We start from the raw sequence: 27,926 nt of genomic DNA, 5'->3' as shown, positions 1-27,926 counted from the left end.
ACCGTTGGAACACAATCCTGCGCAATCACCAATACATCCGAGAATAGGGAGATGATTGGCCAGGCAATCTCTATAACATCTTCTAATACACACAACTGCTGTAGCCTCATCCGTTAGTGAAAATATAAAGAACCCCAAAAGAATAACGGTAATGAGTTTTTTATTCATCTTTCACCTCTAGAGAGAGAGAGAGAGAGAGAGAGATGAGGTTTCTATGAATTTTGATAGGGCTTTCTGTCTTTGAAGGAGTGGTAATGGTAGAGAGAGAAAAAGAGAGAGATATTGTGATAGAGAGAGAAAGATGAAATGTATGTAAATGCAAAGGGCCTTCTTCCTGATTGAGGATGGTAGAGAGAGAAAATTTTATGGTGGAGAGAAAAAGAAGAAAAGAAGAGGTTTATAGAGAGGAGGCTCAACCAACTGGACAGTTTATAAAAAGTAGTAGAGGTTAGAGCTGTTATAAATGGAGGAATGGAAGTGAGTATGATTGGTTGAGTCTTGCTTACAAATAGGATGAGAGAGAATATGAATGACATTTTTTACTATTAATAAACACCGTCCAAACAAAAAATCGTTGGATGCCTTAGAAAGAGGAATGATCCTATAGAACCCTACTTCACTTACGGGACCTCAACTCATGACCTTGTGATCCAAATCTCAAAGGTGGGATTTGAATTTTTCCCTTTCTTTTAATTTTTTTAAAAAAATAAAACTCTCTCTCTCATCTGTACTCTCCCCGTGACATATGCATCTCTCTCCTATTTTTGGTATTCTAAACCTTTGTCCCTCTCTCTCTCTCCATCTGGGTTAATCTCTCTCCCTCCCCCGAAAACCTAACCCTATGTCTTGGTTCCCAACTCAATGTTCGAGATAAATCTCACCTCGGTGGTGATGGAAGACTGTATAAATTGGGGGAAGCTTTTTGGGTTTGAGTAATGGCGGGGAGGAATGTAGATCGACAGATCGTGGTACTATTTCTATCAAGTCTAGAGAGAGAAACTGGTTCGTGATATTTCTATTAGGTCTAGCGAGAGAAACAAGCTCAATCGAGTGGGAGCTTTTTTCCTCTCAAAGTATAATTTCTCTCTCTTCTCCAATCTTCCGTCTGATAAATTTGACGTGATGATTTGGTTTTTCGTTACAATAATGAATAAAATTTACTCTATTTGAACAAAGAAGTATTTTATAAATAAAAAAATTATATTTTTTTCATAAATATTATTTAATAACAACAAAAAAAAATGCTATGAATTTATATTTATTAATCATAAATATCTTACCTCCACTCGTTCAAATATTAGAGCAGAGCTTCATGGTCTTAACCTGAAAATGTTTAAAATAAACCGTTAGTGTGAGAAACAATAATGCAAACAATTAAAATTTGGATTTGATAGAGTAATGCTACGAAAAGTTTTCCATAGAATTTCCAGAAATAGAAAATGCAACAGTTGTTTCATTCATATTTTGCTGCATAAACTAGATAGAAAAGGTATAAACCACATAACGACACCTTTATTCTTAAATTCTTACGTAAAGTATGTGCTCACAAAATAATTTATTTTTGACACTGAACCCTAGAAAATTTTTGAGCAGCAGGTAGGCCAAAGTAGGGCAAAATTTCGTTAGAATTCTTTCTTGCAACGACACAATGTGAAAATGCAACCAAACGGTCGAAAAGCACAACTTTGTCTCGGTGCAAATCACGTAGAAATCCGCAATTTTCAGCCGAATTTTCGGCTGAGGGGTAGATCTAGCTCGAACATTTCGGAGAAGAAGCGGGATTTCGTTGTTAGAGAGCACTTTCTACAATCTTAGACCTTGTCTCTGATCCTCGACTGGTGCATGCTTCTTTCAGTTGTGAGCTTGATTTCTCCATTTCCAACATCGAATAAAAGCTCGATTTTGAACTCAGAAGCTCTCAAATCAACGGTTTTTTTAAGACCCACCTCGTTAAAATCCACCTGGCTCTGCAAAAGATTTTCAGGCTGGCGATTTAGCCTGAATTTTCAGAAAACCGGCGAATTTGAAGGTAATTTCGTCCTCTTTTATGTTTTTGGGTAACAAAGTTGTTTAGTTTGTGAATTCCGTTGGGTTTTGTTTATATTTTTGAATTTTAGTTTTTCATGCTTTCTTGGTGGGTTTTTCGGGTGCCCATGTCGTTTAATTAGTCAATTCTGTTTTGCTTTTTTTTTTTTTAGGATTATTATTATTTTTATAATTTTTTGAGTGTTGTTTCGATTGTTTGATGGGGTCGCATGCTTTTTAGTGTTGATCTCTTTCTGATAGTTTATCTCCTATGTTGTATCCGATACTCAGATGTTTATAGACTTCTACAACACTCACTGTTCATAGTTTTTGCATTCTTTTTGGGTACCCATGGGGTTTAATTATTTGTTTTTTCATTTTTTATCTGTTATCTTCAACTATGATTCATAGCAAGGTGAAAGATTCTTTTAATTCTAAGAAGCTTTTTTTCTAGTTAATTCGAAATCTATTCGGTTTCGAATTTGTTTTGCTTGCTCTTTAAGCTGGAATCTATTGAGATTCTCCATTCAGCTGATAATACCTTTTTAACTATTTGGTTGTCTCTGGTTGCCTATGTCATTTAATTGCTTGGAAATTCACAGTTTCTCTCTATTTGATGATTGTAAACAATGTGAATGGTATTCTTAGTGCTTTTACTTTTTGATGGGGTCTTGTTCATAATTTGAGTGTATTTCGTGGCGGTCTTTTATGAGTTATGAATTTTGACAGTTTAGATACATTTTCAAGTCCAAATTTTAATTCTTTGCATTATTGTTTTTCTTTTTCAAAATTAACACTAGCGGTTTATTCTAAACATTTTCGGTTTGAGACCCATAAAGCTCTGCTCTAACATTTGAATTGGAGGTATGATATTCATGATTAACAAATGTAAACCGATAGCATTTTCTGGTCGTTATTGAACAACATTTATGAAAGGAAGAAAAAATTTCTTGATTTATGAAATGATTTTTTACTTGGGTGGGGTATTTTGTTCATTATTGTAATGAAGAACCAAGTCTTCACTATTGTTTTCTAAGACGTGAAATTACAAAAAATTGATTTGTTATAATGTGATCGCCTTTTTAAGCAAATTGGATTAGGAGGGCGAGTGGCATGGAGAAGGTTGATTCTGACAGAAGGCTTTACACTCGGATGCGATTATGGGAACACCCTGATCAATATGTCATTGAGCCTGCTGATGGCCCCTTCGATTCCTTTTTAGCAATCAGCCGTGTAGATGGATCTCTCAACATGATAGGTTAGAGCTGTCTTCACTTGTGTCTTCTCCGGTCATGCCAATTTGAATTGTGATTTTGACATTACATTAAATTTTGGTTTTGACATTTTTATTGAAGAATTCATTGTATGTGTGCGCATGTGCATGTGCATGTGTGTGTGCACACACAAGCACATGTGCGTGTGCACACACAAGCACATGTGCGTGTTGCTATTTCACAGACACAAATACACCATCCACATTTCACTTGTAAGTTAAATGTGTCCATGCATATCTGCACGCACCATGACCAAAGTTGCTTACTTAGTGATTTATGTTGTTGGATGAATAGGAGAGCTTCCTCAATGTGGTTCGACCCCAGCCCCCAAAATGCGGACTATATATGGCTTGGTTGGAATGCTGAGACTCTTGGCAGGTGACTCTTAGTGCCATAGATCTACAACATATTTTCCTTCATGTTGAAGCTTTAAATTTTTTTATTTAGTTTCAGATTTTTTGGTATTTTTTAGGTCTTTTAGATATGGCTTCTAGCCTTGTCTGTTGCTACAATAAAGCAGTTTTAATTAATGCTGTGCTCTGCTAACTGCCTCCTCCCTCTCTCTCTCTCTCCCTCTCTCTCTCTCTCACACACACACACACACACACTCTCTCTCTCTCTCTCACACACTGCAGGTATCATATTAAGAGGCTTTTATCACTGTTTAAGGTTCCGCAAATCATAGTCGAATGAAGCATTTGATCATTCTGTTGTGTATATCAAATACCTACAATCTGATTCCTTTACTTTTTATGATTTAGGGGCATATATGGTAGTAATCACAGAAAGAGAGTGTGTTGGATCTTATTTGGGACACCCCATGTTCAAGGTTTCGAACGTTCGGATTTTTCCATGCAATCATGCTCTCAAAATCTCAACAGCAGAACAGGTCAGGAAATTCCCTTTGTCATTCTTGATATTTCTTCCAATTGTGCTCCATGATTCACACCTAGATATTTCCATCCACATTTTTCACAGAAAAAAATGGAGACCGAGTTTGCTGTGCTCCTAAATGCTGCAGAGAGAACTTCTGGGCTCTACTTTTCTTATGATGTAAATCTGACCCTCAGGTGAGTAGGAATTTTTGTGGTTTTTTAAGTAGCATGGAGCTGCCTTAGGTTGAGCCTGACTTAATTTTGGGCAAGCATTTGATAACTTCAAATTTATTTTAGGGAAATTTGTGTATATATCCGTTATATTTGCTGTCATTACAAAAAAGACCTTTTAGTAGTATTACAGATTGATCCGTTTTTTGAACTTCATAACACTTTTTTAGAAAAGACGGAGCTGCCCATTTTCGGTTTTTCAAAAACTGAAATTCCTAAATATTTCAATTTTTCAAAAACTGCAATTTAAGAAATTTCGGTTTTTGAAAATCCGAATTTATGTTTTTGTATTTTTTAAAATACCTAAGAAATCTCTTCTTCTCTCTCTCTATCTGACAAAATAAAGCAAACACTTTCCCTGCCTCCACTGCTCTCTGTGACTCGCACGTTAATGGAGGCAAAAGTTCAACGTAATTGGATTCATGCTCGAGGATGTGACTGCTAGGTTCTTGGAGCTCTTTGCAATGAAGAAAGTGAAATTAAAAATGAGAAGGAAGCTTCTGTCTTCAGTGCATCTATACTCAGGTACTTTGCGGTGCCAAAGCATGAGGGTGTTATAGATGAAGAGAAGAAGGCTTCTCATTCTTCACCATTTTAGATCCCTCAAACTCTGAAGTGAAGAATATATAGTTTGAGAGTGTGGATATTTGTTATTTGCCGATCTTTCAAAGTGGAGGAAATTTGGAAGTAGACCACGCGATTTGTTTTTTTTTTTTTTGATGAGGTTAATTGTTGTATTGAGAAAAAGATAAGGCGTACATGTAAGCAGCAAGACGACGCACAAGCCCGGTCCCTTGGCAAAAATTCATATAGAGGAGAGGACCTACAAAACTGGTCCCTCAGCAAAAAGTAGGATTCCCTAGATAGGATCCCTGTAAAAAAAAAGTTGAGGCTTATATAAACTGTGCATTACAGTCATGTACAAAAAGAGGAAGGGGTAGTCCAAAAGGTCACGAGCACAAAGTGAGAGACGAGAAGCCCGGCTGTGAAAAACTATAGTCTCTCAGGTGCTCTCAAGAGCGCTCCCTCCTTAGCCAATTGGTCTGCCAAGGCGTTTGACATCCTCCAAGTATGCGTCCATAATGTAATAGTATCCCAGCATATATGCGTAATGGCCACTTTTGTTATGATACGACATGTGTGATAGTTTGTGCTTTTGGATGATGATGCAGTTGGCGGCATTGCTTAACATTACCAGGCTTTACTTGATTGATGCTGATAAGGTCCAAAGCAATGCTTATATGGGTGGTGCGTATTAGGTGGCAATGGAAGTGGAGAAAGAAGCCCATGGGTTCTATTCAAATTTGACAAAATTGGTGGATGATATTTAACATTTCGATTGTGTTTCAAGGCCTGAAAGGTTTGGATTCATTCCCTCTTACCCTTGCCAACACTGTAATTATGAGGGAGAATGCACTTGAGCTGATGAATATCATACTTAGAATTGTGAGAATCCTCACCAACACTGTAATTGTGAGCTTGAATGAGAAGCCCATGTATTTTTGATAATATGGGGTTTCTTGATAATTTTGTTAAATTCTGTGTCTTGCACAGAGTTTTGATGAAAAAGGAGGGTTTCTCTACAAATTCGGAGTTTGATCCATATAGGGTGTCAATCTTGTACACTATAACGTGCGAGTTATAGAGAGCAGTGGAGGCAGAAAGCGTTTGCTTTATTTGGTCAGAGAGAGAGAGAGAGAATAGAGAGAGGAAAGAGAAGAGATTTCTTAGGAATTCCAAAACAACAAAAATATAAATTCGTATCTTCAAAAACTGAAATTTTTTAAATTTTGGCTTTTGAAAAACCGAAATATTTAAGACCTGAAACTGAAAAACTGAAAATTTTAAATATTTTGGGTTTTGAAAAACCGAAAATGGGCAGTTCTGTCTTTTTTTTTATAATCAGTGTTATGAAGTTCAAGAAAGGGATATATTTGTAATAATGGAAACTAAAAGGTATTTTCTCTTTATTTTATTGGTCTACTTCGATGTGTGATACTCTTCTCCGGTGTGTGTGTGTGTGTGTTAAATAGCTAGAAACATTGAAAATATATATTTCTTTTTCATAATCGATATGCCCTTTTGATATATCTTACCAACATCGAAAATTTAGCCAAAAGTTTTATTGAAAGAAAATGCAAACTAGGTATTTTCGTGCGAATGATTATTACTCCTTTCAGTTTGAAAGGTATATATATTTCGCTCCAGCCCTTTCTCTCCCGAAATCAAATTTATTCAATATAGTTATATCATTGTTCTCTATCACTTATTGTTTTCTTTATCATCCATATCACTTTTTGCTGCTGGATTGGGAATGGTTCATCTTTTTGGCTTCACATTTTTGTCTGTTGTTTTCGCCGCTTTTGTTGTAGCATACAACGTTTACATGATCTGGGTGATGAGTCAAAGGCGCTTCCCCTTTGGAAGCAGGTGAATTTGATTTAAGACTTAACCTGTTAGCTTGTTTTTCCAGCGTTCTTTGCATATCTTGACTCCATAACTATACATTCTGTTTCATGCATTCGAATGTCTTTTCTCTAAACTGGGGATATCTTTTTGTTTTTTTATGGTGCAGGCCAATGTAAGTTCATAGCACATTTCTCTTTCTATTTATGCCATAATGGACTTTTGTTTTTTATTAGGCTATCTAGTGTCCTGAGATTTATCTTAAGGGAAATTCATCAAATCCACACCTTATAAATGAACTACTTAACATCTCACTGTTTTTTTTATTTAATTTCAACTAGCTCATCATTCTTTTGATCAAATTTCATATAGCCATCTAATTCCATATCTTGGATTTTGAATATTATCAAATCACACATACAGTGAAATGCTAAATAGGTCAATTTTTAGGTTTGATTTGATAAATTTTGATTTATTTATTCTGTTTACCTTCTGTTGAATCTACTTAAATACATCCTAATGATCAAAACTAGGCCAAACTATTTGCAATTGTAATCTCATTAGAAATTCGTATATTTATAACTTTAAGATATAGCTTCCAAGGTGCTAGTGTACTACCCTAACCATTAGGCTAGAATACATCTTTTGCTTTCTCAGATAGTAAGCTTCTCCCAAGCTTGATATTTTGTATTGAGTAATTGAATATGTTCATCCATCACAAATTATATTAAGTCAGACTTTTTGCTAAACTTTTAGTTGCCGAAGAGCTTTTGTAATTCATCTATACATTTACATTTTGCTGGAAAGTCAACACTGAGAGATGGCTCACATGTTCTTGTTGGAGACTGTCCTTCTTGGTCCATCATAAACTCGTTTGGTTATTTTTTCTCACTATGTATATCCCATAAAGTTATTAAGATGTTCCTGATTATCTCACTTTATTGAGAAAGCAGAAATTTTAGTCTATTAGAAGGTTGTAATATTCTATGCTCTCAAGTTCTATTCATTTTAGGTGAATGCAAAAACTAACTTCAAGTCAACTTTCTGATTATGGTACCCCTGGCTTTATGCAGGCAGACCCTAGATTTCTTTGGAATAATTATATGTTGGAAGTTCTCAGAGACAACAAGGTGAGATTGGAGATAGGGGCATCTGTGGCACTTTTATTTCTTAGAGTTTATTTTAGTTTTCTTTTATTCTTATAATAAAATTTCTGATATGATTTATGGACTTGTATTTGCAGCTTGATCCATACCTATTGCCTGTTATTCAAGGAAGTATCCTTCCAAATTGGTTGTGATTTGGCCATTAGCCTTTGCATTATGTTTGTAAACTGGGGAAAAATTAAAGAATGCTTTCTTTTAAATTGGCTTTCTATTTGAGGTTGGTGCCTTAATTGTTCCTCAGGCTTTCAGAACTTTCAAGCGGCTGTTGGGAAGAACATTGCTGATGTTACTTTGATTGCTAGGAGATGTACAAGAAGAACTGGTAAAGTAGTCAAACCATGCTCCTTTAGTCACTCTTATAGCAAAGAGTTCTGGATGCCTAGGGATGTGGGCTTTTTTTTTATTTTTAAAGATGCCAAAATGGCAAAAGGGGTCATTTTGACCCCAAAAAGGTTTAAATAGGTTATGGGGGTTATTTTCAACCCCCAAAGTTAAAAGACACTTCTATAAGCCCTCCATCTCTTAACTATACCTATTTTTGAGAATCAAAAGTACTTTTTGTGGTTTGAAGAAGCTTCCTAAATTTTTCTTTTCTCATTGGAATTATTTTCTCATATAGAGACTATTATTAATATATAGCCTATTAGACTTTTAAATTTTTTTAATTTTTGTACAGTTTGAATTTTGAAATTTTGAATAAGTTGGGATGTATCATATGTTGGTATATAAAAAAGTATGTTACATTATTTTCAAAAATAAATTGCATAATTGATACAAATATATGTATATATGTGCGTTTGGAGTTTGGACAACACACACACACACACACACACACACACACACACACATATATATATATATATATACGTAGGAAAAAGTTTATATAAGGTTGCAACCTTAAAATGTAGAACTATAGATACACCTCAAAAATCCATTGGAAAAGGCTCTTTTAATGTTGAAAAAATTTCTAATTGATCATTTGTATATCAAGATGTATGAATATGAAAGAAAAAAAAGATTTTGAGTCCCAGAAATAATGCATCTTACAATACATTATCTAGACCGTCCATTTTCAAGATTTTCATACGTTTATAGATCTGCTTGATTTTAACCATTTTTGGAGTTTAAAATTCTATAATTAGATATGAAAATAGATTTTGAGATGATCATAAGAATTTTTTCACCAAAATTACATGTTATGATAAAATTTGGAGGTACACCTTAATTGGATTGTTTAAGGTTGCAACTTTATATAGAAACCACACACACATGCACGCGCACACACACGCGTCATACACAAGCACGTGCACGCTCATCACGCTCACGCTCACGCACACGCTTATGCTTATTACCGTCCAAAAATACTATGCACACACACGTCTATAGGCGAAAGCACTACGCAACGCCTATAGGCAAAAATGAATTAGTGATTTCGCTTGTGCTCATCACCGTCCAAAAATACTATGCACACACACGGCTATAGGTGAAAACACTACGCAACGCTTATAGGCGAAAATGAATAGTGATTTCGTTTATGCTCATCACCGTCCAAAAACACTATGCAACGCCTATAGGTGAAAATGAATAGTGATTTCGCTTATACTCATTACCGTCTAAAGCTCATCGTACGGTCACAGTTGTCAGGTGTCTGGTAGTGTTAACGCCTATAGGCGAAAACACTATGCAACGCCTATAGGCAAAAATGAATAGTGATTTCCCTTATGCTCATCATCGTTCAAAGTTCATTGCACGATCACAGTTGTCCGGTAGTGTTTTAGTTTTCATTTTTTTCTCTAAATCGGAATGATCTGAAATTTAAAGTGTCTATTCATCAAAAATAGGAGAATCTAATAAAAATATAATTTGCAAAATATAAATTGACCAAAATACCCCCATAAATTTACGAGGGTATTTTGACCACTTTATATTTTGTGAATTATTTTTTCATATTTTTATTAGGTGCGCCTCACTAAGATGTACACATGCTCCAAATTTTAAATCATTTCGATTTGTAAAACAAATGACAAATTGAAACACTACCAGACAACCGTGACCGTGCGATGAACTTTGGACGGTGATGAGCATAGGCGAAATCACTGTTCATTTTTGCCTATAAGCGTTGGGAAGACTTTTCCATATATATATATATATATGTGTGTGTGTGTGTGTGTGTATATATATATATATATATAGGAGTAGTGCATCTTGCAATACATTATCTAGACCATCTATTTTCAAGATTTTGATATGTTTATAGATCTGCTTGATTTTAACCTTTTTTAGAGTTTAAGCTTTTATAATTAGATATGAAAATAGATTTTGAGATAATCCTAAGAATTTTTTCACCAAAATTACATGTTATGATAAAATTTGGAGGTGTCTTAATTGGATTGTTGAAGGTTGCAACTTTATAGAAACCACACCCATATATATATATATATATAAATGGGAATGGATCCTATCAGCCCACGGGCTGATTGCTATAGTGTCAGCTAATTGCCTAGATTGAATCTGGGCCGATCTGACGGTCATGACCTTATTTCGTATTTGAATTTTCATTTTTTTTCTATAAATAAAATCACTTCAAAATTTAGGTGTACATTCTACTAATCAAGGCGCACTTAAAAAAAATATAGAAACAATAATTTGTAAAATATAAATTGACTAAAATACCCTGAAAAGTTTTGGGGGTATTTTGGTCAATTTAGATTTTTTGAATTATTTTTTAATACTTTTATTAGATTCCACTATTTTTTTAAGAATAAACGCTCAAAATTTCAAGTGATTTGGATTTGTATAAAAAAAATGAAAATTTGAATACGAGATGAGGTCGTGATCATTGGATTGGGCCTAGATTGAATCTGGGTTGTTCGCTGACACTATAGTTGTTAGCCTATGGGCTGACAGGATCTTTTCCCATATATATATTTTCATATGTATGTGTATATATATAGGAAAAGTCTTAAAAATTCCTATAAGCGAAGTGCTAGAGTGTTTCACGCTCATCACGGACGTGCTTTGTCTGTGACGGTTTTTAAGAACGCCCATCACGCACATGCTATGTCTGTGACGGTTTTGCTTAAAAACCGCCACAGAGCCATGGTGGTCCCCCATATTTTTGGCTTCAAATTTATGTGAAAAAAATCCTGTCACGAGCTTGCTATGTCTGTGATGGACCGCCAAGGACATGCTAAGTTTGTAATGATCTTTAATCCATGCCATCCAAAAAAATCGGACGGCGCTGAGCCTATGGTAAAAAATATTGTTTTTCGGACGGCGTTGAGCCTATGGGCCAAAATACTGTTCATTTTCTCCCATAAGCGTTTTGTAGTCTCTTCTATATAGATATATATATATATATATAGAGTAATGATCCTATAGGACCCTTCCCCACCCATTTATGTAGGACCCATCACCATTAAAGTTAGTATAGATCTCTAGAAAAGTTATCACATGGGTGTGAGACTTGACTTTTCTATAGATCTGTGCCAAATTTAATGCTGATCTTTTGGGGTCCTATACACATGGGTGAGGGAGGGTCCTATAGGACCATTTATCATATCGATATATATATATATATAAATTATTGCAGGGTGCCTGCTTGGTCATTGAGCACCTGGTCGGCCGCTTAAGGAGCCTAGTGTTTTCTGAAACCTTGGGGATATGTTGGACTGGGAGGGTAATAAGCATAAAAAATCAGAACTTGTCAGAACATTACAACAACTTCCGAAAAATATGGTATTTTGTAGAGGGTGGGTGTGAGGGAGGGAGGGAGAAAAAGTTGCATCAACATTTGAACTGTTACATCTATAGAACTTTCAAGCAACTTCCAAATATATGGCTGCTGTTCGAAAAAAATTTCAGTTTTTATGTGGCTTTTTGATTTAGGAGGTATGAGATAAGTTTTCTCATGAGGATGTATTTTGGATAAATTGTCTGAAATAAAGGGTGTATCTGATCAATAAAAGCAATTTGAAGATAAGTGTATCAGTTATTTTAGATTTCTTGGTTATATGAAATGGCCATGCTCTGTATTTCTAATTTTCATTAAATTGTTTTATGGATCTAGTAATGAAAGCCTTTTCTTTTTTACAGGAACCCGTATGTGGAGAAGAGGAGCTGATACCGATGGCTATGTTGCTAACTTTGTAGAAACTGAGCAGATCTTATTCTGCAACGGCTTTTCTGCTTCTTTTCTACAGGTAAGCAGTTCTTATTCATCTTCTTCTTGTCCTTTTTTTTTCCCAATATTTATATGGTACTTGCTATGTATCTAATGACAATTGTTCACTTGTTTGAAAGTCATTGTCTAGACCTTCAAATTATTTGTAATTGTATTTCTTTAATTTAATAATGCTTTGGTTTTTATGATAGTTGTTATATTAGTTATTATTTATTATAGTTTGCTAAAACATCATACCCATAGAATGAGTATAGTTGAGATGAAGCTGTTGAGGTAGATGAGTGACATGACAAGAAGGGATAGAATTTGAAATGAATACATTTGGGAGAATTTAGGTGTGACACCAATAGGTGATAAAATGAGAGAAAGTAGACTTAGATGGGCTGGCCATGTGTGCTGAAGACCCAGTATTAACAGCTGTTAGGAGGTGCAAGTCAGTTCAAATGGAAGGCTAAAAAAGGGCAAGGGACAAGCCCAAAAGGGCATGGTTGGAAGTAGTGAAAAAAGATTGAGGATTTATAGCCTCAGTGAAGTTATGGTTCGTAATAGAGCAGAAGGGCAGAACAAGATTTCTGTAGCAGATCCCAATTAGTTGGGAAAAGGCTTTGACGATGATTTATTACAGTTTGCTTTTACTTTGAATGGAGAATGTCAATGATTTTTTAATTTTAATTTATTTTATTTTTTGGTAGATTTGAAGTTTAAATGTGGCTATGTAGTATGATCGATTATAGAATCATAACCATGAAATGAAATTGAATTAAAAATTATTCTTAGTTGTGAATTTTATGTGATATGTTTTCTTGATCTGCCACTCTTTCTAATTTTATTTTTAATGGAATTTCATATTTTTCTTCAAATGTTTTTATCTTATGCCTTGCGTTGCCTCCACACATATGGTTGATACTCGTTCTCACCTTTGACAACCTTAGTAGTAAGGGAACTAGGATTAATTATTGATAGAAGGTTCCATATGTACAGATCAGTGTTACTTATGAGACGTATCAAACTTTTAGATAAAAGTCTGCATGGTTGTCACCACACCCTAACACCTTATCTGTGTATATGCATCCGATCAGAGACTTGCATCAACATCAATATGTCTGCGCTCATAGATGTCTATTTCTGCATGTATGCATATATTGTTTATATCTAAAATGGAAATTTTATTTCATTTCGAAGTATACTAAGTTGGATATTATGCATTAATTTTTCTAGGTTCGAGGATCTATTCCATTACTATGGGAGCAAATTGTTGATTTGACATACAAACCTAAATTTGAGGTTGTGAGCCCTGAGGAGGCGGTGAGTTTTTTGAACATGTTTCTTCTATAAGTAATCAGGTATCAGTGGCAGTTTAATGGTGCTTTGTCTGGGTTCTGTTTGGTTGGTTGGTAGGGTGGAGCAAAATTTTGGGGTTCAAATTTGAACACACTGCACCAAAACAGAAAAACAAAAGAATGTAATGCTCATTTGGAGTCTTCTATGTTCTTCCTTGCAGCCCCGAGTCGTTGAGCGCCATTTTTTGGATTTGGGGAAAAGATATGGATCTGTTTTGGCAGTTGACCTTGTCAATAAGGTAGTCAAAGTTTCGAAACTTTTATGTGTTGGTTTTCTTTTCTTTTTTTGTTTGTTGATTTCTCCTTATTTCCAATTATAAGATACATTTTCTATCTTATTATACATGAGGAAATGTCTTTACTAACTTCAATTATCCTCACCAGCATGGCAGTGAGGGCCGCTTGAGTCAAATATTTGCCAATTCGATGCAAAATATTGTTAATGAGTCTATAAGGTCAAGAACTGTTATTCTTTCTTTATTTATACTCAAGTTTTTGTATATATTAAGAGAAGTTTCTTGTATCTCCATGCAATAGTGTCAAATCTTGCTTATCTTCTCTGCAGATATGTGCAATTTGACTTTCATCGAATATGTGGCCATATCCACTTTGAACGCCTTTCTATTCTTTATGATCAAATCTCTGATTACCTCATGAAACACAGGTATGCAATCTATCCTTCCTATTGAAAGTGTGGGCCTGTATTAATGGTGATTCTAGTCGACATTGTGCTTATTAAATCTTTATACTAAGGTAAAATGCACTATATGCTCTCGTAAAATGATGACCTAAAATTTATTGCAGTTGTAAATAACCTTCCCCACCACAATAATACAGAAGGGAATGACCATTTGTACCTGCTTTGCTTTTCTTAACCATCGCTCGACGATTGAAACGAGTATTATAATTCCCTAGCTGTAGCTGATCCGTATCCCCTTTTGCCGCTTGAATTGATTCATCAATTCAAGAAAAGGGTTGCTGCTAATGGATGACTGCTGGGTTTCGAGTGCTCCGATATAGATGACTAATATATTCCCGAAACAGTGAGATGTAGATATAGCTGCAATTTGAGAAGCGGATAGCCTGCCTGAATGATTACTCCTTACCCTACTAGCCAAGATAGCTGTACAAGTCGTGGTCACTTTGTAGTTTATGGCATGCAATATCTTATTCAAACTTTTCCCTAGTTGCCGGGATCTCCCAACCTAGGTGTAGATCCCTCTCTGGGACATCACTCCCTCGATCTAGGATAGGGATATCCAGGGGATCACGATTCTTAAATTTGGGATCTTGATCCCCACTTTTTAGGGATCACTCATACCCAACAAGAGACTAAGAAAATGATTCATTTGGGTCTTAATTACAATCATACTCTGTCTAGTGCTTTTTGAGGTTGTATAGCGTAAAATCGTAAATAATACAGGTTGATATGCTTTTGGAGGTCATAAAGTGTGAAAATGTTATTCAGTTATTAAAAAATCAGCAATCTAGATTGGTATAACCCATCTGGATCTGGAATCGCCCAAGGTTGTGTTGGTGCTTAAACTGAATAGGCTGTTTCCTTATATAAATAATGCTATAGGTAACTTATATTATAAAAGTCAAATTGCTCTGTTGGTGAGAGCGTGTGCATGTTATCCAGTTCAATTAATATAAATTTAATTGAACTTTTATAAATCTGGAATCCTAAGTGATCTCTTTATAAATCTTTTATGTAGTTAGAGCCAGTTCAATTAATATAAATTTATAATATATATAAATTATATCATAGAAGTCAAATAGCTATGTTGGCTAGAGCACATGGGCCTTATCCACAAGGTCGGAGGTTTGAACCCTATTAGGTGCATTTTTTTTTAGAATTTTTAAATTTTTTAAATTATATAGTTTATTTTTTCCAATTGAAACTAGTTTACTTTTGACTTTTGAATGTTAAAAAGAAAGAAGGGAGAGTTCGAAGTTCAAAACTCTGACCTTGTCGTTACAACTCCAAGGTTCCAACCAACTGGGTTATTTGAGTTATATGATACATTTTGTATATTGTAAAATATAGATCATGATTTCTTTTTTTTCTTCTTCTTCCTATTTTTTTTTGGGTGGGGTTACCAATCCAGTTGATCCAGATTGCCGATTCAGCTGGTCCAAACCGGATCGGTGGTGTGCGACCCACCCCACAGATCCTTTTTTAACACACTATTCTAAATAAAGCAGATTTTATCAATAAAAAATCGGCTCCCTTGTATTGTTATCAGTTATCATGGTGCCTTATCATAATATTTTATATTGTATTTTGTGGGATTTTTCTACAAAAGGTATATAAAATATTCTTTATTAGTTTAATAAAATTTAATTAGTAACTATTTAATTTTTTATTGCTCTTTTTTATTCTCATTTTTTGTATTTTGTGGGATTATCAAGTTATTCAATTTTTATAAAATGTTTGAATTTTATATTTTTATATGATCAAATAATTGTTCGGAATGTGCTTCCAACCTAGGGAGCTTCGAGCATTTTCTACTCCCTCGCTTCCGCACCATCTAATGTTTCTAACAATTATAAGTTTTTCCATATAAATAGTTTATCGTCATGTGTTGTCCTATGATTTATGTTTTTTATTAGATAGGGCACATGGGTATGATGTGCATTTTTGTAATGGTTAGGGTTAGATAAATTATCCATTCCATGTAAATTGTTTATCCAAACTATGAAAGGGTGGAAGATATAACATTTGCTGCTGGAGGTCTCTTAATGCAACTAAAGCTTTTGGGCCTAAAGTTTACTAAGCTGTAAATAACCAACCAGGTAAAGAATGATGCTCCTAGTGCCCATCCGTAGTCCATATCTTGATCGAGACCTTTCTTGTGTAGAAAAAAATTATATTCTAGTAAGTGTTGTATGGCTTAGGAGGTGGCCCGAAACACTGAAATGTTCCCATTTCCAAGACCTCGCATTCTTATGCAGAATAGGTGCCAGCACCAAACAACTGAGGAAAATGAAGATTCTGATATAAGGCATGGGCCCGAGAGGAGGCTGTCATGCTAGTGGGGTGGCTGATATCCACTGCCTGGGAGGTGGTGGAACGATTTGTTGTTCTGGTTCTGAACTTTCTTCTGGTCACACCCTATTATGCTTTCTATTTCCTTTGGGTTATCTGGAGTAACATTTGGTCCTGAATCGACAGGGTCAGTGGCTGTGAGGTCGATAGGCCTTTTGGTTTGTTGGATTCTACTTCAATGGTGGCTCCCAAAGGAACTCAGGCCTCATGTGGATAGGTTTCTTCTTTAGTGGGCCATGGAAGATACAACGTAATCGCGTATGAAATTCTTGGGGTCGTCTAGCTGACCACAAGTAGTTCGGATAAGGCTCGAATGATGATGATAACGATATTCCTCAGGATAAATGGGATATCTGCTATTAGAATATCTTATAATGGATGACGAGGGAAAGATAGTTAAGGGACATAAGTTCACGGCAATGTAGGGTTCAGACAATGTTTTCATAACCATGTATAGTTCTCTTTAAAGCGGCCAAAACTAACGTGTTGCTTTTTGGGAGAGCAATGAGTTTCGTTATCAATTAATCATAGGTTTGCTAGTTGCTTGCCCAAACTTGTCTGTTCTGATAAAAGTATTGAATACATTTGAACATACATGGTTCAATTTTATCTGCAGTCACTGATAACTTGCTTTGCTTTGAAATTTTTAGATACTTTATATTGAATGTGAAAGGAGAGAAGCTTGATGAACAATTGGGAGTTGTTAGGACCAACTGCATTGATTGTTTAGACCGTACTAATGTCACTCAGGTAATGCCCATGCCCACATTTATCATGTTCCATTATTCAAACATCAGCTACCTTGTAAGTTTAATTTAATTATGACATCCTATTTTGTTTATATATTTGAGTATGACATACAACTGGTAATGGCATTACCTGGTTGGATAAAAAAAACTGTGGTTCATTGTAATTTCTTGTTGCAGTGCATGCTAATAAATAATCACTTCTTGAAATGCATTAATGTTACCACTGTCAAAAGAAAAAGAACTTTACTTTCAAGGGTGTTTCACTTATGTCAGTTTTGTTTTTGCTGTTGGTATTTCTCAGTTGCATTTGTTTTAACTTTTAACTGGCGTATATTAGTGCCAAACTTAAAGGAGAGCAATATTGAGATATCTTCTCCGACTAACACCTTTTTATGGCCCTTCCCATATATATTCACCACACAGCCTTTCCCTACTGCTGGTGTGACCAAGCTTGTCAGAATCAAACTGTAGACTTGGTTCACTGGGTGCAGTTTAAATTTAACTGTAGAATCAGCTTGTAATTTGATCCACAAAACAATAGGAGAACAATGATTGAAAAAAACATAGAAATACAAAACTTTGGGGAAATCATTTATAGTTTCGTAACTAAAAATATCACCTCCATACCTTTTGGTGCATAATGGTTTCATTGAAAAAAATAGCAGTTACACCATTATACTAGAGGTAACAAGTGCATTAAACTGATTGGAAATGAGACAGGCCATGGTCTTCCCGGTGAACTTGTATTTGTCAAGCTACCTGTCACTGAATTTTGATCCCTAGAAAAGGATTACATTAAGGTAAACATTTTCTCTGATCATTAAGACAATAAGGAATCCTAACTCTAGCTTATTAGAAAACTAGTAGCAGGTAAAATGTACATCACGTTTTCTTTAAAATGGTAAAAGTTAATGGTTGTGTATAGTCTTCTTATTTTATCACTAATCGTTAAGTTTGGAATAATATATGTTGATTTACCTATTTTATGTTAGTTAAATAACCGAGGTAGTTAAATTACCCAGAATCAATGATGATTTATATAAGTCAAAAGATCACTTTCTCCCTCTCCCTAGGGTTCATATCATCCACTGACTCCCTCAAGTAAAATCCTATCTAGGAATATTATTGGCACCCCTAATTGTGGGAATGTAACCCCATCATTCTAGGACCAACCTCAATAAAACACATTTCATGCACACTTTATACGTGACTGATGAAAATAATGTCCTAAGATTGAACAAAGACTTATCACATTTTTGGACGTTTAGATCTAATTATCTAGGAACTCAAAATCATCATCATATGAGCCGTATCTCAACTATTGGGATTCGATTACAGGAATCCTGTTATGCCATTTTCCATTATCAAGGGCCATACCCTTAGTCAAACCGTAAGTTACTATATCTCTTTCACTGCTTCTATCCATGTCCTTTTCAACATTCCCTTTGCTCAACAGGGTGGTTTCAAGCCTCTAGGGATAATGCAGGGAGATCCATTTTCCCGTTTGCTATTCACCTTGGTAGCTGAGGTTCAGTACTCGTTGGAAGGTATTTATGAAAAGGAGCTGTTGATGGCTTTCAAAGCTTATGGCGAAGGACATTTAGTATCACTTCGCAATAAAGCAGATGATATGATCATTTTCGTGAGCATGGACTTAAATGCTTTAGGGTATTGTTGGATATGAAGGTAAATATTGCCAAAACTAATATTTTGGGTGTGATTTCCAATATAACAATCTCTAGTGTGGGAGAGATGGATTGTCACTTCCTACTTGGCTTTTTGGCAGTAGTAAGCCCCTAAAATCCTCTTGGGATGGGGTGATAAAGACAGTGCATAGAAAACTTGGCATTTCCTATGGAATGGGGCACAAGCAAAGAATGAATGTCATCTGTTGAAGTCAGATTTAGTCAATTGCCCCAAGAATAGGAGTGGTTTGGGATAAGAAAACTCAAGGAAAACAACCAAGCCTTACTTGGAAAGTAATAGTGGAGATTCCAGGAACCCACACATCAACTCCGGAAGAAACTCATGCAACGAAAATACGGTGTTAACGAGAATGGGTGGTTTGTCAAACCCCACCCATACACAAAGCAATTATCGAGACTATGGAAAGGATTTAATGGCGGACGATCCAAGTATATGGGGCAAACAAGGACCCAGATTCTTGGAGGACATTTGGCCGAAATCTGGGGCCACTTAAGGAAATATATCTGAGACTGTTCGCAATAGCAGCTATTGCGTATGAGTCGGTACATGAAGAGATCCAGGGTTAAGGGAGGGCAGTTTGGATCCCAAAATTGTGTAGAAACCTCAAGGATGAAGGCCCGAGGTTTTAAGGGATGTCTGGGAGAGTTACATGAATTCTTTATGAGTCTTCCAGAGAGAAATCATGATCTGGAGTGGGAACAGCAAGATATGTGCTCAGTCAAGTCCGAAAGAGCCCTAGTTCCCATCTAGAAGGATCTTTTAAGTGTATCAAAAGTGTGGGGAGACGTGGGCCACCCAAAATTCAAGCTTTTGGATAGTTAATGATATTCGATAAATTTATAACAATTGACCAACTGATGAACCTAAGAATAATTCCTAATAAGTGCAAAATGCTCACAAAGGAGACTGAGGATGTAAGCACCTATTTATGTATTATGAAACTACTGCCAAGGCAAGGGAATATTTTCTTTAATTATTTAGTTTTTAGTGGGCAGGATCAATCCAAGACTTAATCAAGCTATGATTTGCTCCAACTATGGGTAAAAGAGGGTTGCTTCTCTTTTGAGTCTGCATTGTAGCTATACTATGAATCATCTGGACAGAGGGAACTCTCGTAGATTCAATTCCAGATATCACGCAGTTGCTTGGTTAAAGGACATGGTCGAAAATCAGGCTGTATCCAAGGCTTATATAGGTTTGGAGTTTTGATGGATCTTAATAGTGGGTTTTGAAAACCAATGGCTTAAACTAGCAACATCTGTTGTCTATGAGAAAAGAAAGCCAGTGGTATGGTTGCCGATTGATGAAGGAAATTCAAATTCAATTTTGATGGTACTTCTCAAGGGAACCTAGGGCCTACCAAGTGGGGGGAGCATCGAAAGATACATGAGAGTAGTATACTAAAGACCTATTCTGGCCCTTTTCGAAGTGTGGTTGACAATGGGATGGGTGGCCTGGCCCAGCTCGGTTGACCCAGCCATAGTATGTGGTTTGACGGCTTTGCCCGATGGCAAGGCCGACCTGGCCTTAGGCAGGGGAAAGGTCTGGCCAGGCCAACTAAGTTTTCTCATTATTATTTTATTTATTTTTTAAGTTCAATTAGGCCCATCCAGGGCTTTGGGGCCTTTCGGCCATGGCCCTGGCCCAACCTCTAGGGGCCCGAGCCAGTCCTGGCCAGCTACCAGCTGTATTGCCAAGGTGTGATTGAAGCAAGGCTGAAGCATGGACAATGGTAATAGGTCTTTGGAGTTTAAAACCAGAAGGGGAAGGAGATAGTAATAGAAGGGGATTCAAAAAATGAAATCACATGGGGAAGAAGGATACTGATCCCCCATGGAGTTTAAGGATAGTTTGGATGAAATTTCTGCATAATTTAGCAATCTCTTGGTTTCTCTTCACATCTCGTGGATGGAAACCAATAAGATAGCTGATCAATGGGCACGAGATGGCATCAATCAGATTTATACGCAATCCTTTTTCTATCTTCTCGGAATGTCACTGGGACAAATTTTGTGACTATTTACTTTTAGAGTCTGAAAATATTAATGAATAATGATTAACTATTAATTTAAAAGAAAGTCACTAAAGTGACACAAATGTGTTTACCAAAGGATAGAATGAAACGATTCAATCAAACTTTGTTGTTATTTTTACATCTGTTTGTTGGAGGAGAAGTTAGTAATTGAAGTCTATTTGTTTCTTTTTATACTCTTTTTGTTGTTTTAGATTTTGTTTATTATTATCGATTGGTGCTTTCTTCTTGTATGTTAATGTTCTAATATCTATGATAAATGCTTCAGAGCATGATTGGGAGGAAAATGTTGGAAAACCAACTCCAACGAATAGGGGTTTTCAGTGACGATGAATCTATACATAAGTATCCAAGTTTTGACGAGGGCTTCAAAATCAGTAAGTGCTTATAACCTACTGCAATTTATTCAAAATACTAACTTATTTAATGCCTTTTAACAAGGGACTTGTGCCACATTCAATTATGAAATCTTGGAACTTCTCAAAGTCTCAGCTGTGTATTGTGTGTGTGCGTGTGTGTGTGCATGTGTGTGCAGGCATGTGTGTATGCATGCACGTGCGTGTGTATCTGTGTTAGTTATTGGTTCATCTATAAATGCATCTTAATGTTGATTTCAGTGTGGGCTAACCATGGAGATGAGATTAGCATCCAGTATTCAGGAACCCCTGCATTGAAAGGAGACTTTGTCAGGTATTTCTATGCAACCTTGGTTGGTTTTCTTTCTTGAGCTTTCCTTCGCAAGTCATATTATGCAGTGCATGAATGCTAACATCACGTCACATAAAAATGGATCGTGTTTTTAATTTTGGCAATCTAATTATCTTAAACTTCAATGGAAACTCAGATTGTCAGGGAGAGTCAAAACAGTTAGGATATTAGTAAACTGATAGTGGAAACATCTGCTTGAGTAAAAGAACTCCAAATGTGTAGATAGTATATCTTCCTTTCTGGTCTCTTGATGAACAAATTCAACTTTCGGCCTCAGTATTTTCTTCCATCTTATTGTTTGCTAGATATGGGAAGAGGACCATCCAGGGAATCTTCAATGATGGACAGAATGCACTTGCTCGTTATTACTTAAACAACTTCTGTGATGGCACAAAACAGGTTGGTATTCAAAGGCGTGGAAGTTGGAGTTATGCAAGAAGTGTTTTACGTGAAGTTTTTCGTTTTCTTTTTTGGGCAGTAGGGACTCACTTTGATCTTAAACTATTTAGCCCTTAGAATTATAATCTCTTCTATATGAATGATTTGTTATGTACTGCATCATTCTGAATTATTTTAGCTGTGGCTTAGGATAGATTGTTCTGTACACTTTTTTTTAGATATAATACTCTTGAACAAAGGGTGTAAATAATCATGAATGATTGCTGATCTATGGATGCCAATGGATTATGTTGTGGCTGTTTATTCATATTATATTGTGCAATAGATGAGTTATATGTATGTGTAAGAACAGACCAGTAACTATGTTGAATTCATAGTTATTTTTAATGTTCTTTTTCTTTCTCAAGGGCCATGTGGAGTATATCTGTAGTTTATAAGTGCAATTTTCATGTGGCATGAGAAATATTATGCAAGGATTATTCTTCACAGTTACATGGTATCGGGGTGTTATGTCCTTCAAACCCATGATTCTTTGGAAAATCCTAATTTGGTTGATCTTCAGCACCAGTGTTCACTAGTCAGAATTTGATAAATGTAGAGGCTAAACGTCAAATTTTCTTTCATGTTCCACATACAAGAGATTCATTGTATTAACTAGTTTTCTCCCTCAAATCATATTATTTGGCTGCTTCTTCCTTTGATGGAGGTATACCTTTCTCTCTAATATAATTCTCTAAGTTTCCTGCTCAAAAGGCCCGCTGTCATCCTGAAGCCAAGCCCTGCCATAGATCTATTGTCCCCATCATGGCTTTAAAACTTGCAAGTCAGGTTGAAACTTTTCCGAGTTGACTTGCCTTGGGCCTGACAGAGTCTTGTTGTCGTATCCAAAGACTTATCCAAGTAATACTTTTTCGATAAGTCTCGGATGAGTCTCTCTCGCTCTCACTCACTTCATCAAAATCTATTTTGACAATAGTTATCAAAATTGGGCCGAACTGGTGGTTGAATCGGTCGAACCTCCAACCGGTGCCTTGGCTGGTCTACCATGAGCAATAAACTGGTATTTCTTGAGAACCGGTCAAAACCGGTGGATGACGAGTTGAACCGGTTTGATTGTCGGTTTTGCCTGTACTCTTGGATGAACTGACCCAATCTTTTCCCCACCTCTTCCTATCTTCTGGTCTGATTTTTATCTTTTTTCTATATTTTCCATTTTGATGCACATGATATTTTATTTCCAAAATATTTAATTCAAAAGGCCTCAAGATTTTGGCCAAAATTGCCACCCTAAATTGTTAGAAGGAAAATTTTCTTACTTATCAATTTTCTTTCCCTCTTTTTGTGCACACTTTTTTCTCTCTCTCTTTGATGGGGACAAAGGCGCACCAGGTCCGTCCTCATTGATGCACTTAATAGCATAGGCTATATTAATTTTTGACATAATTTACTAAATTGAAATATCCTCCACTATTTAATTTTTTGCACGAGTTGGAATTTTTTACAATAATTTATTTAACCTAATTTAAAATGGATTTACCAAATGCTTTTCTTATTTATATTGAATTTTTGAAATTTAGTTAATTTTTAATTCTTTATGCATATGAAAAAGGTTTGAGCAGTTGGACCTCTGGTTGGACCAGTTTTAAATGGACCAGTCCCTTTGCTGGTTCGAGCACTGGTCTGATCCCAATAACACTATTTTAGACCTATGCTCTCTCTCTCAAAACTTCTCTCAACCTTCCCCCCAAATCTATTTGGGGTGTTTGGACCTTTAGTTTTCTAGCTCATTGGGATGCAGGTGCACTGGGTGTAACTGTTGTCCCCGACCTAGTTGTCCATCCTAGGTATTGACTAAGTGAATTTGATGCCAATGAAAGTGCAAGCTCATGTCCTAGTTGATTTTGTACATTTAATCTTAGGAGTGGGTTCCGAGGCTGTTAGAGGTTGATCCTGCTAATTTTAATAGATGGGTACTTGTGGGTATTCTCTATGAGTTATCTAGGACTTGTAAGGCCTACATGTGTAGTTTCCCCATTTTTTTCCACATGGCTAATGAACTGATGGATTTACTTGCGAAGAAAGGGATCCCATTGTTTCTCTTGTGGTCTATGATTCCTTTATTTTTTCCTTCCTAAATGGCTCTGCCATAAAATGCATATTTGTACTTTTTTACACTCACATGAATGATGCTTTTGTTACTGAAAAACAAATTCCAGTAATTTAGACGTGAGCACAGTTGAAAATATTCATGGTTCATTTAGAGTTTCTTGAGTCACAAGATTAATTGTTCTTTTTATGGTTTTCTTGTGGGGATTATTCTTCAGTGTCTTCTTACCCTGTCAAGTGAACACATTTCAAGTTACAGAACCAAAGAGCCTTTAATGTTTATCTGAGTGCATTATCTACTTGTACCTTTATTTTCCCATATATTAATCATACTTTGATGGGTTAGTATTCTGTACTTACAATATTATTTGATTGTTGGTTTTGTTGTTCCAACTTCTATGCATTTCTTCTAAAAAAAACTTCCATGCATTAGTCATTGAAGGTTAGCCCATATAATGGCTTTGATTGCCAACAAACAAAGAGGTCCTCATTATAAATTTGGTTGTTGCATGAACTAAAAAGGATGCTATTGATCTTCTGCATGGACATTATATTGTTGCTGTTAACCGAGACATGACTTCGTCATTGCAAGAAGGAGGCTTGGAGGCTCTAGCTGTAAGTTACTTTCATATTCATTATATCTCTTATATTTTCTACTATTTAATCTCATCTGCCTGACACATGGAAGAAATTTCATGGAAGAATCCATATTAATTCATTATATGATGTAAATTAATCAAGAAATAATTGAGGTTCTATGCATGCCTGTGTGGTTTGAACCAGAAATGTTGGATTTACCTGCATTCGCTGTAATCGAATGTACAATTTAGAAGATATGTATAATTTATGTAGGGCAGTGATTGGCTTAAAGGGATTATTGTTTTTTTGAGTAGTTGAGTTTTTGAATTTTTGGAGGATATGTAATTAAGGTGAAATTGATAAGATCTCTAATCCGCACTTATGACAAGCGTTGCGCACTTAATGATCCGTACGCTACACTTTGTGCATGAATAGTGCACATTGAGTGGTCTGTGTCTATTGAATCCGCTGGATTTTTCTCAAATCTAATGTTTCTGCTAGATAGATAAAGTAAAAATCTTGCTAAAGAGACAAATTTAAGCCAAATCGCACAGCCTGTGGCCTCCGATCTTGAAAAACGAAAATGAGGGTGGAGTCCTCAGGAGAGTACTGTACGGTATCGGACAAATCTATATGACATTTTTCTGGGTACTTGGTACATACTACCTTGTTTCAGTCTTGGCAGTCTGCCAAGCCCAAATAACTTGCCTGAGTCTGTGTCAAAAGAACTTTAAGGGCAAGGAAGTCTCATAATGTGGAAGATCTCATAGTGTTATTTATACTTGTACTAGTTTTGTTAATGGATAGGTTGTCAAGAATGTTAATGATTAGAGATGGGCCGGAAAAAGATTATGTAGACCTTGGATAAGGGATAATACTGCACATTGTTGCAAAAGTTGGTGCTCACAATGGAGTTTTTTAAGTTCTTTGTAATTTCATGGAAGGACTTTGTCTATGAGGGGAATAAATTAAATAAATGGATGAATAAAGGTGAAATTTAAGATAGGCCTAAAAAAATTCCAAAAAGAAAAAATATTCTTCTATGGTGCTCTAGTGTACATTAAAATCTTCCCAAGTCTGGCAAAACTTATGTTTGTGATGTGTGATGTCATTATTTATGCATCCAATAGGCTCTAGTCCAATAATTCATTTATTTAGCACATTATGCATACATACCTCTAAGTCAAGATTTAACATTTTCTAGAAAAGGAAATACAGCAATCCTTTTATCAAATTTCATCTGGACAAAATATATATTTGGTTGCTGATTTCTTATTTCATAGAGTTATTGTTATTTATATTTGTTTCACCTGAACGTATGAAATTGACTTTTTTGTAATTTTAATATGCAGTCATTCCCACTGGCTTCAGCATTGGTTCTAGCTGGTGTCCTCCTTGCAACCATGTCGTTGAGGCAAGGTAGGAGATATCAGTAATGCAATGTGAGCAGGTTATTGCTAGTAGATATTAACACATTCAGTTATGTATCAAGCTATGTGGAAACAGAATTGATGATGCAATTAACAAATGAAGCACTTCAAGTCTGAAGCTGGACAACATGCTAGTCATATTGCGACACCCTATATATATATATATATATATATATATATATATATATATATATATATACACACACACATATATATATAAATGGAAAAAGCTGGGATTAGCCATATCTATATATATATGTGTGTGTATATATATATATGTGTGTGTATATATATATATATACACACGGATGTTCTAGATCCAATGTTGGAGGGAACTCATTTTAACCATATCTATGATGCGAATCGAATTTTATTTTTTTAAAAATTGACTATTGGGATGAAGTGAGGGTATGTGCAATTTTTGGAGTGATATAAATGCTACAGACATGGTTCTCTAGAAGTGCCATTGCATTATATTACTATACAACCGTTGCATGAAATCATTCCCCATATATATATATATATATATATATATATATATATATATATATATGCTCAAAAAATAGAATATTTTTTTAAGAAATAGGATATTCTATATATGGATGTAAACCTAAACATGAAATTGATGTAAAAGGAATCCTAATTTTCTTCGTTCTCATTTTATACAACTACATGTGTTCTAGAGTCAAAAGTGGGAAACATGTGACGGCCATAAAATAGAATTATTACATTACACATTCCTGGTTAAATTTATAAACAAATGTGAATTTTGGGAACTAATCAATTGTCAATTGTTTTCCTTTTTTATGGTATATACATAAAGGCTTGCTATAACTTGAGATGCTGAGTGATCCTTGTGTACATGATACAAATACAATTTAATGTCCCAGAGACAAATCACAACATTATTTGTATATAAATTATGCTATCTTTTTTTATTCTGTTCACTAAGATATTTGCATTATGTGGGTACCAAACTAGCTTTATGATTTTTAACCATTGTGAAATTTGAGTTGCTGTGTGAATTCTTATAATTGGTGTTAATACTTAGTAAATCGTGTTTTGATTTTATTTTTGGGGTTTTGCAGCTCGAAATGATACTCGGCACTTATTACTATCTGTTGTGTGGGCTGGTGTTAGCCTGAGTATAATGGCATTTGTCAAAGCCAATGGGAGGTTATTTTGTAACAGGCCTCGTCTACATAAGCCGCGGCAGTGAGATAAGAAACTTGCCTTGATTCTGTTTCCTTTGAAGGAGCTGTCCATTAAAGTCCGAATTTCAACAATGCATCGTATTGAAATAGAAGCATTGTCTTCCTAGGGTCATTGTCTAGTTTCCTTTTTTCAATCAGTTAAAAGATCAAATGGAAATGGCTATATTTAATATACTATTTCCCTGAGCTCATTTCATTTTAAATTTTGTGGATTAGCCATGTAGTTGTTATCTACATGCCTTTGTACATACTTTTTTGTGGGTCTTAGTGGGAATGGTTCCTTACATGGGACATAATCATGAATTTTGTTGGAAGTACTGTGCTGTAACATTACTCGGTGCGATTGTGGAATCATGACTCCTAAGTCTGGCTTTACCAGCGAAAATTGGGTCAGAAATATAGGTTCAACTTTATCGTAAATTCCTAGCTTCTAATATGTAAAATTTCATT

At 35.5% G+C, this 27,926-nt stretch overlaps 1 protein-coding gene across 22 annotated transcripts; it reads left to right on the top strand.

The window, feature by feature from the left end:
- Window positions 1–153: 153 nt before the first annotated feature.
- On the top strand, window positions 154–27,896 carry LOC18435039 (phosphoinositide phosphatase SAC7). Of its 22 annotated transcripts, none has more exons than XM_088869858.1 (22): window positions 154–663; window positions 1,856–2,029; window positions 3,113–3,283; window positions 3,594–3,677; window positions 4,061–4,188; window positions 4,278–4,369; window positions 6,778–6,835; window positions 7,885–7,941; window positions 8,055–8,088; window positions 8,219–8,299; window positions 12,073–12,179; window positions 13,379–13,465; window positions 13,662–13,739; window positions 13,885–13,955; window positions 14,066–14,164; window positions 17,203–17,302; window positions 21,309–21,417; window positions 21,658–21,730; window positions 22,054–22,147; window positions 24,776–24,868; window positions 26,185–26,251; window positions 27,351–27,896. In XM_088869858.1, the coding sequence occupies exons 3-22, from the start codon at window positions 3,139–3,141 to the stop codon at window positions 27,479–27,481; spliced, it is 1,788 nt and encodes a 595-aa protein (XP_088725984.1). In that variant the 5' UTR covers window positions 154–663; window positions 1,856–2,029; window positions 3,113–3,138; the 3' UTR covers window positions 27,482–27,896. The 22 variants fall into 22 exon arrangements, 15 of the variants coding, with proteins under 15 accessions (XP_088725984.1, XP_088725989.1, XP_088725983.1 ...); XR_016057866.1 differs by lacking the exon at window positions 154–663 and adding an exon at window positions 842–968 and having other exon boundaries at window positions 24,849–24,868; XR_016057865.1 differs by lacking the exon at window positions 154–663 and adding an exon at window positions 842–1,073 and having other exon boundaries at window positions 24,849–24,868.
- Window positions 27,897–27,926: the final 30 nt, after the last annotated feature.

The sequence above is a fragment of the Amborella trichopoda genome, chromosome 6 (genome assembly GCF_054954075.1).
Source record: "Amborella trichopoda isolate Santa Cruz 75 chromosome 6, AtrichopodaSantaCruz75HAP2 v2.0, whole genome shotgun sequence".
NCBI lineage: Eukaryota > Viridiplantae > Streptophyta > Magnoliopsida > Amborellales > Amborellaceae > Amborella > Amborella trichopoda.
The sequence above is the reverse complement of the archived record's forward strand: the minus strand, read 5'-3'. Positions and strand labels throughout refer to the sequence as shown.

Coding starts and splice junctions, on each gene's coding strand:
- LOC18435039 (XM_088869856.1), top strand. CDS start 1,843: ATGCTTCTTTCAGTTGTGAGCTTGATTTCTCCATTTCCAACATCGAAT. Junction 14,165..17,202: donor GATTACCTCATGAAACACAG/GTATGCAATCTA, acceptor TGAAATTTTTAG/ATACTTTATATTGAATGTGA. Junction 21,418..21,657: donor TGACGAGGGCTTCAAAATCA/GTAAGTGCTTAT, acceptor TGTTGATTTCAG/TGTGGGCTAACCATGGAGAT.